Source organism: Dasypus novemcinctus, chromosome 11 (genome assembly GCF_030445035.2).
Source record: "Dasypus novemcinctus isolate mDasNov1 chromosome 11, mDasNov1.1.hap2, whole genome shotgun sequence".
Lineage (NCBI taxonomy): Eukaryota > Metazoa > Chordata > Mammalia > Cingulata > Dasypodidae > Dasypus > Dasypus novemcinctus.
The window spans coordinates 103381788-103396881 of NC_080683.1; the positions used below are offsets into that span (position 1 = coordinate 103381788).

Sequence of the window (15094 nt, forward strand, 5' to 3'; positions counted from 1 at the left end):
TAATTCTAGGAGTTTTTTATTCAGAAGACCAATTCCAGACAGGCCTCTTTTCCAAGGGTGAAAGAAAAAAATCTAAGTAATAATGCTCAAATATTTAAAGACTTTGCTGGTAGATTCAATAGCTATCTTCTTTAATTCCTCTTCACGTCGTTTTCTTTTCTTTTTAAGTACAATTTCATTGTAGCACCATCATCTTCTCTTTCTTTTTCTTTTTTCTTTTTTGGTAAGTCATTACCTTATTAAGGAAGATTTATGACTAAACCTGAAAGATCAACTGAAATAATGATTAAGTGACCAGTATAGTAAGGCTGACCCAGTAGAGGCTTTCAAGATCACTCTATGAACCATGCTGCCTATTTATGAAAACAAAGCAGGCAAAGCATTCAAAATATTTAGGTTGGTGCAAAATGAACTGTGGTTTCAGACTGTGAATTTTAAATCATAACCAGACTCAAATGCATCTTTATTAATCAAAATAGGAACCATTACAATCAACACATTTTGCCAATGAGAAATAAGTTTGTTTATTCCTGTAGTGTAAAAATCCAAGCTTTGGGATTTGACAAACTCTTGGAAAGCATCTTCTGCATTCTGCTGGTTGTCGAAGCATTTTTCCTGAAAAAAGCTGTCAAGCTGCTTGAAGAAGTGGCGAGAGGTCAGGTGATTATGGAGGATGAGACAAAACTCCACAGCCCAATTCACTGAACTTTTGCAGCACTGGTTGTGCGATGTGCGGTTGGGCGATATCATGGGGAAGAATTGGGCCCTTTCTGTTAACCAATGCTGGAGGCAGGCATTGCAGTTTTCAGTGCATCTCACCAATTTGCTGAGCATACTTCGCAGATGTAATGATTTTGCTGGGAGTCAGAAAGCTGTAGTGGCAAAAGACCACCAAATAGTGACCATGACCTTTTTTTGGTGAAAGTTTGGCTTTGGGAAGTGCTTTGGAGCTTCTTCTCAGTCCAACCACCAAGCTGGTCGTTGCTGGTTGTCATATGAAATCCATTTTTTGCAGCACATCACAATCCACGATTGAGAAATGGTTTATTGTTGTTGCATAGAAATAGAGAAGATGACACTTCAAAACGACAATTTTTAAAATTTTCGGTCAGCTCATGAGGCACACACTTATCAAGCTTTTTCACCTTTCCAATTTGCATAAATGCTGGAGGACCACAGAATGATCGACATTGAGTTCTTCAGAACTTCTTGTGTACTCTAAGAGGATCAGCTTCAATGAATGCTCTCAATTGGATGCTGCCAACTTCCAATGTCTGGCCACTACACTCCTCTCTTCAAGGCTCTTGTCTCTTTTTCAAAACTTCTTGAACCACCACACTGTATGTTTGTTAGCAGTTCCAGGGCCAAATGTGGTGTTGTGTTGCGAGTTGTCTCTGCTGCTTTAAGACCCATTTTTTGAACTCAAATAAGAAAATCACTTGAATTTGCTTTTTGTCTAACATCATTTCCATAGTCTAAAATAAATATAAAATAGCAAGTAATAAGTCATTAGCAAAAGAACATAAAGTGAGAAATGCACATTAAAATGACGCATAACAACCCCATTTAAGAATATATGCCAATATGAAACAGCAAATTTCAACAATGCAAACTGCAATTACTTTGGCACCAACCTAATAAAATTCCAGGGATACAGAAACCCTATTGGCTATAAATGTATGAACTTTTATCTGCACACATTTTCATGCCAGGGGGAAAAAATACCTACAACACTGACAGCTAGAAATGTTTTCCTATCAACCACTTCTCCAATAATAATCAGACTTGGCATTCTTTCTGCTTTTCAATGCAGAGCAACCTCATGTACATATTTGTATTGCTTCTGAAAAGTTCATGCACCTTGCTTCCTGCAAATTGGGGATCCATGGCCAATGTGAAGTTTCTAAAGAAATGCTACCTAGAATTCCAGCCTAAAAGGCCTTCAAATGGAAAACTGCCATTTGTAGGCCAGCCAGGGTGGGGCTACGTATCCTGTCTCGAATGGCCCCTTCCCCTTGGATAGGAATAAATCAGTGAAGGGAGGACAGAAGGAAGGGAAATAAGAGGAAGCAGCCTGATATGATGTGCTCCCAACATAAGGCGCAACAATATACACTTCCAATTATCTACGTCTCACCTGGTTCTCCTCATTAAGGTCTCAAGATTTGGGAATCAGAAATGGAAAAACACACAAAGGAAGAGAAGTGGCATGTGCGATTGGATGCTCTGATTTATACACCCAAGTGAGGGATATAAACAAGGATGGGGGTGAGGAGGGTACAGAACCTGTCGGCAGGAACATAAAGCAGGTCACAGTGAAACATAAAATTGGGCTCAAGACAGTGGTCATTCGAATAAGGCATTTCATCTGCCTTTTTTTTTTTTAACTTTTTTTTTTCTTCCTGGCTCCTCATTATTAAGTCAGCTGAATGATTTGTTTTTAAAAACAATTACAATTAAAATTTTCCCTTGTTCAATGAATCTGGCCTTCAAGGATATAGGTTATTAATTCTGAGTAAGATGACTTAAAATTTCCAGTAAGTACTCCAAAGTTTTAGCTTTTTAACATTTATTTAGTTCATAAAAAAGGTACCCCTGAGTCTTCGTCCATGGTACCGTCATCACCACAGTTCATCCTGTAGCTTCTTTGATTGCTCAGATTCCATCACACCTCCTGCTGCAGCCCAGACACCCAAAAATAAAAACTCACATTGGAAAAATCAACAGACCAACAGTGGCAAAACACAACGCCATGAAACAGGAAAATGAAAAGTCTGTCTCAGGAGCACAGTGACTTGGGGACATCTCAGGAACCAGCTTCACTGGGAGCTATGGCTCTTTTTGCATTTCTTTCCACTTCAAGTTCAGAAACAAGCTGGACTATTTCAGGGTGACTGAATTTTCCTGCAAAGCAAAAAAGACAGAAAGACATTCTCATATTGGTGAGAGAAGAAGCCAGGTAGCACAGCTTGATCCCAGGGCAACTCGGGGGCTTTATTCTAGGGTTCAACCCCTACTTCACTCCCATCAGGAGACTGCGATCCCCGGGCCTGAAGCGGGGTGTGCTCTCCGGCACCTGATGCCAGCGAGGCTGGGTGAGACTCAGGCACAGAGCCGTCAATCAGAGCTAAGGGAAACTGAACCAGGCAGCCCCTGAAAGCCTCTGCCAAGAGCTAAGGGAAAAGCACTGAAAAAGCTGAAAACATCATCTCTGCCCATTAAAACTTGTAATAAGTAAAGAGGGACAAAGCACCTACATATAAAATGATAAGGGGGAAGACAAAGCATTCTAGGCAGGCCTTCAGGAGGCAAACAAGGATGCAAAAGGCTCTCTGCCTTTACTATGAGCAAGTCACCATTTTCCAGGGCTCAAGGTTCTCCACCAGTAAAACAAGGAGTTCAGACTAGGTAACCTTCCAGTAAACAGTCCCTGAGTCCACTAGTATTCTTGTGTTTCACTTCCTAATTTTCATTGTGGCTGTATCAGAATAGAACTACATAACAGCGTATAAAATGCAAAGACCCACATAAACATAAATTCTATTTTATATTATTGACAAAACATGCTACCTTCAAACCTAATCATTGTTTATAAGAGAGCAATAAACTTTTTTTGGCAAATAGCCAAATATTTTAGATTTTTGTGGGAAATATGGTCTCTGGGGCAACTACTCAGCTCTGTTATCATAATTCAAATAGCAGAACAGACAATATGTAAATAGGTGTGGCTGTGTTCCAATAAAACCTTATTTTTACTAAACAGGTGACAAGCCAATTTGGCCCATGGGCCATTGTTTGCTGACTACTGGTTTAGAGCGTTATTCTCCTTAACTGTAGTCAAACGTTTTTGAGCACCCTCATATCAAGGACAGACAAGACATAGTCTTGGCCCTCAGAAAGCTCATCATTCAGAGGGAGAAAGGTGGAGGGTTGGGAGAAAGAACCAGAGAGGAACATCATGAAGTAGATGCAAGGCAGACTGGGACACTGTGGCAAGCTGTAGACCAAGGCAGACTGCGCAAGAAGGGAACAATTACTTCTGCCCAGGAGGCTCAACAAAGGAGGCCAGAGGGATGGGTGGCATTCGACTGCAGGGTCGTTGAGGACACTAGAAACTGTCAGGGTTTTGTTGTTTAACAAGAGAAAAGCCATGGGAGATTCTTTAATACACATGGCATGATACCTCTACCTGCAAAGGAGGAAATCACTGAGACCAGCAGCAGGGTGCATTTGCAAGCCTGCGGGCAGGTGATGTCAAGCATTAAGCAGTGACTGTAGCAGCGCACTTCAGAAATGACAAGGGCCCGCTCCAGGGCACAGGAAGTGGGGTTGGAAAGGAGAGAAGAGAAATGCATCGACACACGATAAAGCAAATCACATTTTGCAACATGGTCTGGGAGCTGTGGCACACGCGGTGAGGCCACGGGAGGGCCCTGCGAGTTCAGGGAAAATCTATCACTAGGGGTGCAGAGATGGCACCAAGCCTGAAAAAATCCCAGGGGGGACAGACGGCATTTTGTTCCAGAGAGCAACATGAAAGAGTCATCACTAATACAACCTCCTTAGCGCCACACTCTGAACTGTTGCAAAACAAAGACAGGCGATGTTGAATGAAAGGTTTACGACGTCCTAAGCATGTCCCTGAATTAGCCTGCTAGATCCTCAAACAACCCTAGAAAGTAGATCCCATTATTATCCTCATTTCACGGCCCAGGGAGGTTAAGCGATTTATCAAAGGTTACGCAACTTGTAGGCAGCAGAACCAGGATTCAAAGCAAAGCGGTGCAACTCCAGGGTTGTGCTACAAAGTGCCCGTGTGAAGAAGGCAAAGCTGCTGCTTGGGCTCTTTTTCAAATCTTGACGTCTACACCTTACACCATCTACGCCTTACACCATCTTCTTTGTCATACTTCCAAATGACAGTGCTCTCAAATACATTCTCTCTCTTGAATCTCAAAAACAACCTCTGACGTAAGGTGAATGTTATGATTCCCATTTTTCAGATCAGGACATTGGGTCACAGAGGGCAGGAGACTGCCCCAGGGCGCACAGCCAGGAGGCCACAGAGCCAGAGTGTGGGCACCACACTCACCCTGCAAGTCAGCAACTCCTATGTCAACCCGCCTTTTGCCAGGAATCCCACCGTTTCCTTTTTGTATGCTCCAACAAAAAAGGGCCAGCCAGAGGGTGCCACCAGTGGGTTCTGGAAACATGACTTCAGGCACAGCACCAAAAGTAAGCCAAACCAAAGTGGATTCTGGCTGAAAATAGTGGGGAGTACCTGCTGTGGAGTTGTAGAAGTCCTGCAGTCTCCCTGGTTTGTTTTCAAGGTCTTCATATTCAGATGCCTGCAGAATCATCTCACACTGGTCCAGCTGCTTCACAAACCTGGCTTCTGCACTAGATTGGGTCTCATACTCCTGTGAAGGGACAATTAAAGCAGCGTGTTAGGGCTGGCAAGACGGGGGACTCCAGGGGAATCCTGATTTCCCGTACCTGAAATCAGAGCCAGAGCCAAAAGCACATGCAGCAGTGGCCACATTTCTGAACCACATTCTGGCCACATTTCTGTCTAACAACTCTTCACAGAGCGGCTTCAGCTGTAGTTTCCCAGTTTGACCCTAGGACTCCTGCCGGAAGGACGTGTTCACAGATTCTGCCCTTTGCTTCGGAAGACTCATTTCTGCCTCCTGATACTTCAAGCTCTTTTCTCCCTCTTTATATCCTGACTTCATCTCAAAATCAGTATTCTTTAATCCACCTGAGCCGCTTAGATCTTAAACCTTTCAACTTCCAACAGATTTCTAAGCGTCTCAAACTTTTACTTTCTTCTCCATTTAATGCCGGGTTCCTTTCCTTCGTCAGTGAATTTCTAGTTTCACTCTTACTTTCCATTACTGCTTTGTGCTGGCAACCTGTTTTTCCTTTCTTTCCACTGATGATTTAATCAAGTTGCTCTGAGTTCCGGGGAGCCTGCAGGCATATCCAGGATCTGTGAGGTCGGCATGTGTTGGGGAAAGGAGGGGAGAAGCTGGAGGGATGTGGCTTCCTTCCCTCCCCTGCCCCACTGGCCCCACCTCTCCAGGGCATGCCTGAACCCAGGGCTGAGGGAGGCCCCTTCTTGCAGCACCACGCAGGCCACGGCCACCAGCCCCAGGTGACTCTAGGTAGAACCGTCCTTCTATTAAGACCCAAGTGTTCCCAAAGGGCTTCGCTGCCAAGCTCTCCCTTGTAATTCCACCCAGACGTGTCTGGACAACGAACCTGTCATGCTTTCTTGGCAGGGTGGTGTGATATGAATCGCTGAAAGGTTTCTTGTCTTTTATTGAATGCCTTATTCTTAAAAAGGCAGCTTTTTGGATTTTGACAGAACTCAAAATTGTATAGGGGAAGCATTTAAATACACTGTGTTTTATTTCGGTGGCACAGAGATAATCACATTTTATTTAAGCGTTTATTCTCATTCATAATTATAGATTTAGATTTAATGTATTCAAATTCATTATTTAATGAAAAATATGGAACATTCCAAGCATAGTAGTCTAGGATTTTTCTGTTTAAAGTGAGGGAAAAAAAAGGACCAGTAGGAAGTACAACACATTTTATAACATAATCTTACAGATTTCTTTTAAAAATAGAAATTATTTGATTTTTCCCTCAAAAAATAACGGCACAGACATTTCCCAGTTTCACTTTCCACCAAGGAGGCAGCGCAGGGAGAAGAGTATAGCAGGCAGATGAAGCTCTAGGGCTGAGAAGGAGCCAAGGCATCTTTGGGAAGCAAGTGGTTCAAATGATGGGACAGAGTGCTAAGGGAGGAAGAAGCTAGAGATGAAGGCAAAAGACAGGTCTTGCAAGGTCTGTGGTGAAGCTAAAGTGTCTCAGCTTCATCCTGCAGCTACTAGATATTACTGGAGGGTTTCGAGCAGGAAGGGTCATTTTAGAAAAACCACTCTACTGCAGAGTAGATAATGGCTAGACTGGAGTAGAGAAATCAGGTTCTGAGCCTTAGTGGCCCTAGCTGAGAATTTATGAGAATCTGGCCTCAGATCGTGGCACTGAAGATGGGGAGAGGTGGGCAGATTTGAGAAATGGTAAGGATGATGGACTGAAATATGAAAGTGAATGAGAAGGAGAGTCAAAAAGGACTCCCTAGTTTCTGGCTCGGGTAAAATAGAGAATGAAAAGAGAATGGAAAAAAAACTTGTCAAGTCAGAGAAAACCAAAACCTCATGGATAACATTTACAACAAACTAGGGGACATGATGACCTCACACATCCCAAAATAGACATAGGTGGGGACTTTGTGCCCAAAGCACAAGCAACAAAAGAAAAGACAGATAAATGGGACTTCATCAAAATTAAAAACATCTGTGCATCAAAGGACATTACCAAGAAAGTGAAAAGACATCCTACAGAATAAGCGAAAATATTTGGAAAGCAAATGTCTAATAAGGGTTCAATATCTAAAATATATGAACTCCTACAACTCAGTAACAAAAAGGCAAAAACAACCCAATTAAAAAATGGGCAAAGGACTTGAATAGACATTTCTCCAAAGATATACAAGTGGCCAATTAGCATATGAAAAGATGTTCAACATCATTAGCCATTAGGGAAATGCAAATCAAAACCACTATGAGATACCACCTCACAGTCACTGGTATGGCTATTATTAACAAGACAGAAAATAACAAATGCTAGTGAGCATACAGAGAAATAGGAATTCCGTACACTGATGGTGGGAATGTAAAATGGTTCAGGTGCTACAGAAAAGTCTGGCAGTTCCTCAAAAAACTAAAAATAGAATTACCATTTGACCCAGCAACCTGCTAGGTAAAAACCAAAAGACTTGAAAGCAGGGACTGGAAGAGATATTTGCACACCAATGTTCACAGAAGCATTATTCACAACAGCCCAAAGGTAGAAGCGAACCAAGTATCCAACAACAGATGAATAAACAAAATGTGGTGTACACATTAAATGGAATATTACTCAGCCCTAAAAAGGAATGAAGTTCTGATACATGAGACAACAAGGATGAACCTTGACTACATCAGGTTGAGTATAAGCCAGACACAAAAATAGGGCAAGAATGGAGATAACACCGGTAAACAATTTTTTAAAAAACTTCTCAGGAATCAGAATTGATAATAGAGAGCTAAATAGGGAAGAGAAAGGAAGAGGATAATCCATTTCCTCCCTCTTCCCTGGGGAAAGATTGGCCCTAACTAAAGTTCTGATCTACAGGAAGTTCACCTTTTGCATCTTCTACATCCTAGTGACTCTTCCTCTATGCTTGCTCTACATCAAACGACCATCAAACCATCAACAAAACTCAGCACGGTATTTTGAGGAATAGAAGACATTATTTTTAAAAGGGTACTTGTTAGCCCAACTCTATCTCCAATTGAACTTCTGACACTGTAGAGAAGCAGTCTTAGGAGGGGAATAGTCCCGGGGCAGGCAGCTCCCTGCTATGCCTTGGGGCTCACAAAGATATTTCTTTAAAGCTAAATACAGGTGGTGGGGCAAATGTTTTTCTATGAAACTTTAAGGGAAAAAGTGGAAATGTTTTCTCTTGGCTTGCTGAAATCTGATTTCACACGTCTACAGTGAAAGAGAAATTACAATCAAGGATATTTAAATGCTTTAAATTTATGTGACCCCCTGGACTGACAGCTATTTATAGTAGTGAATAGCTGTGATTAACATTTCAGAATCAATCAACTGGCATTTTCTATGTAACCAGTACTTTTCTAAGTTTCATGGGCAGAGAATAACCATATTTTCTTAAACCAAAATCAGGATATATGGACTGGAGACAGGAAAACGAAAGCTTACTATGTACCAAGTAGCATTCTAAGTGCTTTACATTTATTAATTCAATTTCTACAACAACTCATAAAATAGATTTAAGTATGTAGGCAGACAGAAATTTTCGTGGCCATTTTACGAGTAAGGAAATAAAGGCACAGAAGTTAGGTAAAGTAAATTGCCCAAGATGACACAGCTAGTAAATAAGGGAGCTGGTATTTGAACCATGAAGTCTGATATCAAAGCTCATTTAACTAATATTGGAGGAGGAATTATAAAAATGCATAAATTAATATTATAGTCCCCTACTTTTAAGTAACTTGACATAGTGCCATGCACACAATAGGAGAACCATAAATGCTTGTTCAGTTAATCAACATACAGCATGATGACACAAAGAAAACAAGTGACCTAGGAGTCAGGGTTGTGGTTTGGCCCTTAGTTTTCTTATACATAAATTAGGGGAGCTGGAACTAGTTTTTCCTCTGGTTTTAACTTTACAAAATTCTAGGAGAGTAAAGAGTCAAAAATAGAGAATGTACAGGTAATTAGAGAATAGTTAAGAAGATAGTAAAGTAGCCACTGTGTAGTACCAAAAGTATCCAAGAGGGTGAAAGACATCAATATCTCCTTTTCCGGTACCACCCGGAGCTAGATTTTTTTCTCAGGAGATTCTGGAAGACTATGAAAACACATTTTGTGGACAAAAGAGAACAATCCTCTTGTCCTTGAAATAGCAGGGTTAAGAGGCATGGGGAGAAATGGTCAAAGAAATTAGGGAAAATTCTAATGCCCCAAACCCTCTCTATAGTATAACATTAGGTATTAGGGGTGTATACTTCCTTCCCTTCTGTTTAATGATTTCCGGGTAAGCTTAAATAACCACGTATCCTCACATGTGTTACACACACAAAGTCCATTTGAGAATTAAAATGGAGGCTTAAATTGTTTACCAGTCTGTACCCCTGGGATCTCACCCTACTGATGTGCAGCAGCTACTTCATACAGAGGCTCTGCAAAGTATTAAGGAGAGTTTAAAAGCCATGAATAATATTTACTATCCACAGCTACAATTTTAACAATGTGCTGCTGCTTACTTATGATGTCCCCATTTTCCCCCTCTGGTCATTAATAGAATTAAAAAAGGTTTCCCAAACCTTTCACAACACGCAAAGATGAGGGGTCATATCAGAAAGTTAAAAAGCTCACGATTATTCTCCTCCCTGTCAATCACTGGCATCCCACATTATTACCCCTAAAAAAAGTTAACCCATTGTCTTCATCTTTTAAACTGTTGGTTGATCAAGCAGCAACAATTCTACAAGATAATTAGCATACTACCCCTGGGTGCCTGTCCTGAGATCTTCTTTAACAGATCCAACCAACGATGTTTACAAGGTAGTATTATGAGTGTTTACCCTTTAGGAGACAAAACAGGTGTTTGTTTTTTCTTCTTATATATGAGGTGCAATCTAATTCCTCTCTGCTAGCCCCCTACTTACAAAAAGTCTTCCAAAAGATCACTTAAAAGTACAAGCTTTGGAAAGAGGAACACTTTTTCCTATGAAAGAGGAACACTTTCCCTGGTAACAGATACCACCCTACAGCAGGTTCTGACCACGATCCTGCCCCTACTTCGCCAAGTTAAAATTTGACAAGGTAGGTCTTAAAGGCCAAACATCTCTTCCTGAAACCCTAGGCCAGAACTATTTCGGATGTCAGCATTTTTTATTTTATAAAAATAATAAAACATACTGTATAGACTACAGAATGCCTCTAGCAGGGTCTGGGGCAGCACTTAGTTACCAAACACATGGATATCCTACTTCGAGGTGTATTAATTTCACACCAAGGGGGAAAAAATGGAGCCTCTAAAGTAGCCTCATGTTGGTCCAGCTCAGATTTGCTGTCAAATGAATTCAGGTTAGGTCAGGTTTTACCACCAATAAATTCTTTAAAAACTGGCTCTTGAGCTTTTTAAATTTCCTAATTGTGGTAAGTATGTGGACCTATATTGTTCTCATTTTGCAGAGAAGGAAAGTGAGATTTTCAAAAATTGATTAACTTACCCAAGGACACCCAGTAAGCTGAGGAGTTGAGATCTGAACCCAGGTCTCAGGCCACAAGCCCCTGGTCTCTGCACCACTCCCATCTGCCTAAAAATGGTCAGTTTATCCATAATGCAGCCAAGCCTTGGAAACGACAGTGCACCACTGACCCTAACCACTGGGTCACACGGCACCTCTAGGAGACCTCTGTGCACGCTGTGCAGGCCCTTCCCATCTCGCTCCCGTCTGTCCTAGACAGGGGAGGAACTCACTCAGCACACCAGGCACTGGGAGGGAAACTGCCAGCTGTAAGGTTCCCGGGTGCGGTCAAGGCAGAGTGGGGGCTTGGGTACTGGTCAACAGAGGACTGACCTTCAGGCTCTGAAGACAGAAGGAAGGAAGGCATAGAATAAGGAATAAGAGTGGGTGAGAGACTCAAGCGAGGAAGGGCCAGAAGGAGGGTGAGAAACTGCGGCTGGCAGGGTTTTTTCCTTCACCAACGAAAACAGCTCTAGGTGACGGAAGCAGTGGGAGCACCACTCCTGGCCCTCTCCACTCCTCTGCCCTTTCCTTCCAGCCCCAGGGGTCACCCGCAGCCCTTGCTATCAGCAGCACTGGGAGGAGGCGCGCTGATGGAGCCGGTTCTATGCCAGGCGTAACAGTAGCACTTTCCTGCCTGGTCTCGCTCAGCCCTAACGGCCCTGCAAGGCTTTCTTTAAATGGGTGGGAGAGGCTTGGCCAGAGGAACAGGCCCAAGGTCACAGGCTCAGGAACTGGAGGCATGGGATTCAAACCCAGTTCCAACCCCCCCCCCCAAAGCCCATATTCCTTTCATGGATGAGAACGGGGTGGGTGGGTGGGGGCGTGTGGGGGAAAGCAGAAAATCCAGGGTCCATGAGTCAGGATCTGTACCAGGCATTGTGGTGGCAAGGAAAATGGAGAATTTGGAGGGAAAGGAAATTTCTACCAGCCAAAAGAGATTTCTGAAGCAGAAACCAAGAAGCAGTAAGTTAGAAACAGCCTAAGATAAGCTAACTAAAACAGTGAAGGGTAACATTAAGTCAGTTATGATAAATAAAAAGTAATCCATTATATATACTTACCTCCCAAAGTTCATAGAGCTCCTTCTTGAGGTCCTCTGGTAAGAGCTGGGTTAGTTGTTTCATAGCTTTCTGAAATATCAAACCATTGTTAAAATTATGTTTATATTTATCTAAGTTAACAATTAGTCAACAAAAGTCATTTAAAGGGCTCAGATTCGTATAAACTCCTAGAGGGGCAGCAGAATGTAGAAGTCTGTATTGAATGGTATTACACCTTACTGGGAGGGCAGTTGCATGTTTTAAATAAATAACTGTATTTATGCATATGGGTTTCATTTAGCACTTATTTTGTGGTCTGCAGCACATCTGACCCCAAAAAAGACAATGACTAATCTATGAGATGACAATGGAAGAACCAGAAGAAAGGATAATGACTGTACATCATGTGGATGAATCGCAACTACCCACATAAATTTCATTCATAAACAAAAAAGAGTTCAAAACAAACCTAAGAATGGGGAGAATGAGAAAGTGAGACTGGATTACACAGCTCAAAGAATTGTTTTTATATAATACTATATTCATTTTCTATTGTTATGTTTTAATTGCAAAATTTAAACTATACAAATGGGAAATTATTATTAGTAATATAAAGGAAATTACATGATAGAATTTTGTATATATACAGACTCAAGGGCTTAAAAGAGATAATGAAAGGCACTTAGAAATTAGGTTACTGACAAAGAGTTCAGTAAAAACAATAACAGTAAAAAGTCACTTAGACCGTCTATGCAATATCTGAACCCTTCAAACACAAGGCTGACCATTTCTTGTCCTCCCTCCATAAACATGTAGCAGGGAGTGCAACACCTCCATAGGCTGCCCACATGGGCTTTAAGCAGTGTTGGCAGAAAGGATTTTCTTACATGCAACTGAAAAAGGCCCCTGTAGTTCTTCTACCACGCCTAACCCCCTCCCTCGGTTCCTTCCCTCATGTACAAATCCTGTGTCAATCACATGGGCAGTGACTCAGTGGAGCCACAATCTCGCTGGTCAGCGACTGGCCCGAGGGACAGCCACGTAACTCAGACCAGGCCAATCGGGAACCACCTACATGATTTGTTTAGCAGAGGCTGAAAGAAGCTACATCCCCCCAACAAGGAGAGGCCTGAGAGTTCACCAAAACCCAGTATGAGAGAATGAGAGAGCTGAAGGTGTTCCCAACTTACTTCTAGTCTCTAGGTCCCAAGGCTACTCTTGTTCCCATGACTCATTTCTGAGTTACTACAGTATCTCTCTAAAATATCACCTTTTGTGCATGTGGTCTGTATCCTACTGCAATGACTAGGTTCCTTGAAAAGAATTAAGGTTATAAGAACCATTTTGGGCAACATAGAGAGTTAGGGAACAGCAATGAAAATAAAAATGGATATTTGCGTGTGTGTATTCATTACCCAGCAGAAACCACATTTGGCAGTGGTAATAATCTGTTCTTCTAGGTATCACTGCTATCATGAATGTTTTGTTCAAACAGAGCTTTAGTATCAGTCTGCTGAGGATACACACAGGGTGTGGGTACAACACAGATAACAGAGTGTTTGCTTGAGCCCAACCCCTAGTTCAAATCCCATCTCTGGAACCTACCAGTACCTAGGTGATCCTGAGCAAGTACTTAAGTTTTCTCTGTGCCTCAGTTCCTTCAGGTACAATGTAGAGATTTCTACTATCAACCTCTGAAGGTTTTCTGAGGATTAAATGAGTTAACATGTACAAATTACTTAGAACAGTGACTAGCATCGAGTAGCATTTTAAGTACTAAGTTTTCAAACCTATTAATGATAGGAAACTTAGTGAATTTTGTTTGCAATCTCTCATTTCTTTTCCAGAAATTTTAGCAAAATGCTTGTGCAAATACTTCGCATTTTCACAAATTAAAGACTTTTTAATAGAGATCACCTTTTCCTACACTGTCCCAGAAACAGGTTTGCTCATTTCTTTTGTTTAACACTTTTATACAGGTATATCAAATCTAAATTTTTAGAGTACAAACATAAAGCTCCTGAAGCAACAAGAGATTACAGGATTATTTTTCTCCCTTAATATGATTCATATAAGACAGTACTTACTGATTCATATACGATCTGGCTAAGGAGGAATAGAATGGAACCATTCACCACCTCCCACATGCTAGAGTTATGTTTCTACAAATGCAGCCTAAAACCAAAGTGGCTTTTTGGAGATCACATCCAATTAACTGATTTATTAATCAACTTCCTGTTGACTAAAACTACTATGTCCTTTAAATGATCAAGACTAACCAACCAACCAACCAAAATGCTGTTGCTTCCTTCCTGAAACTGAGCAGTATTTTCTGGATCTAGGATCAAGATCTTACATTTCTGTCCAATTTCTGATACATTCAGTCCATCCAGATTCCATCCACATAGCTGCATGTGACCCTCAGACCAGCAATTCAAACCCTTCTTCCCAGGACAGCCACACATGTAACATATACTACGGGCATGCTCAGATAAGTAGCCAGGGCCATGGCAATTTCCAGTCCTTTATGACATGCATCTTAATCTCCCAGTCAAGAAATCATATCAGAATACAAGGGAGAGAATCAGTAATAAATAAGCCACAACCTAACCTAACTGCCTACTCTGGTGAAAATAAATAACCTGATAGAAAAACAAGCAAATCACAGAAGTAGAGAGTTAACAGAGGAAATTGAATATGCTAATTTTATTCTCACTAGAGAGAAGATCCTATCCTTATCAAGTTAGCAAAGACTTTTAAGATAATAACGCTTAATGTTAGTGAAGACTCAAGATCAAGAGCATTCTCGTATACTGTTGTATCGGTCTAAATGTTCCAGAAAGCCATCTGCCAAAATGTATCACTGGCCTTAAATATGTCATTTCAGTCATTTTGCTTCTAGAAATCTGTCCTAAGAAATAAATCAGAAACACGAACGATTTGTATGCAGAAAAAAAAAAATGTGGAAAAACTCAACAATAAGAGTTCAAACAAATGATGGTACATACATATGATATGGCTAATGAAAAATCTGTATTTACAAACATTTCTTTTTTTTATTCCTCCCCACCCCACCCATTGCTGGCTCTCTATGTCCATTTGCTGTGTGTTACTCTGTGTCTGCTTGTATTCTCATTAGATGGCTCT

The 15094-nt window shown here is 41.3% G+C and overlaps 1 protein-coding gene across 3 annotated transcripts in view; it reads right to left on the reverse strand.

Annotated features, from left to right (window-relative positions):
- The window catches only part of HDDC2 (HD domain containing 2), a 27105-nt gene continuing 12011 nt past the window's right edge, over positions 1 to 15094 (reverse strand). For all 3 annotated transcript variants that reach the window (XM_004466796.4, XM_071218648.1, XM_004466795.4), the window contains 3 exons: positions 11969 to 12037; positions 5282 to 5420; positions 1 to 2904 (listed from right to left, as the gene is read on the reverse strand). In XM_004466796.4, coding sequence (XP_004466853.1) covers positions 2807 to 2904; positions 5282 to 5420; positions 11969 to 12037 — 306 coding nt within the window. In that variant the 3' untranslated portion in view covers positions 1 to 2806. The remainder of the gene's footprint in view (positions 2905 to 5281; positions 5421 to 11968; positions 12038 to 15094) is intronic.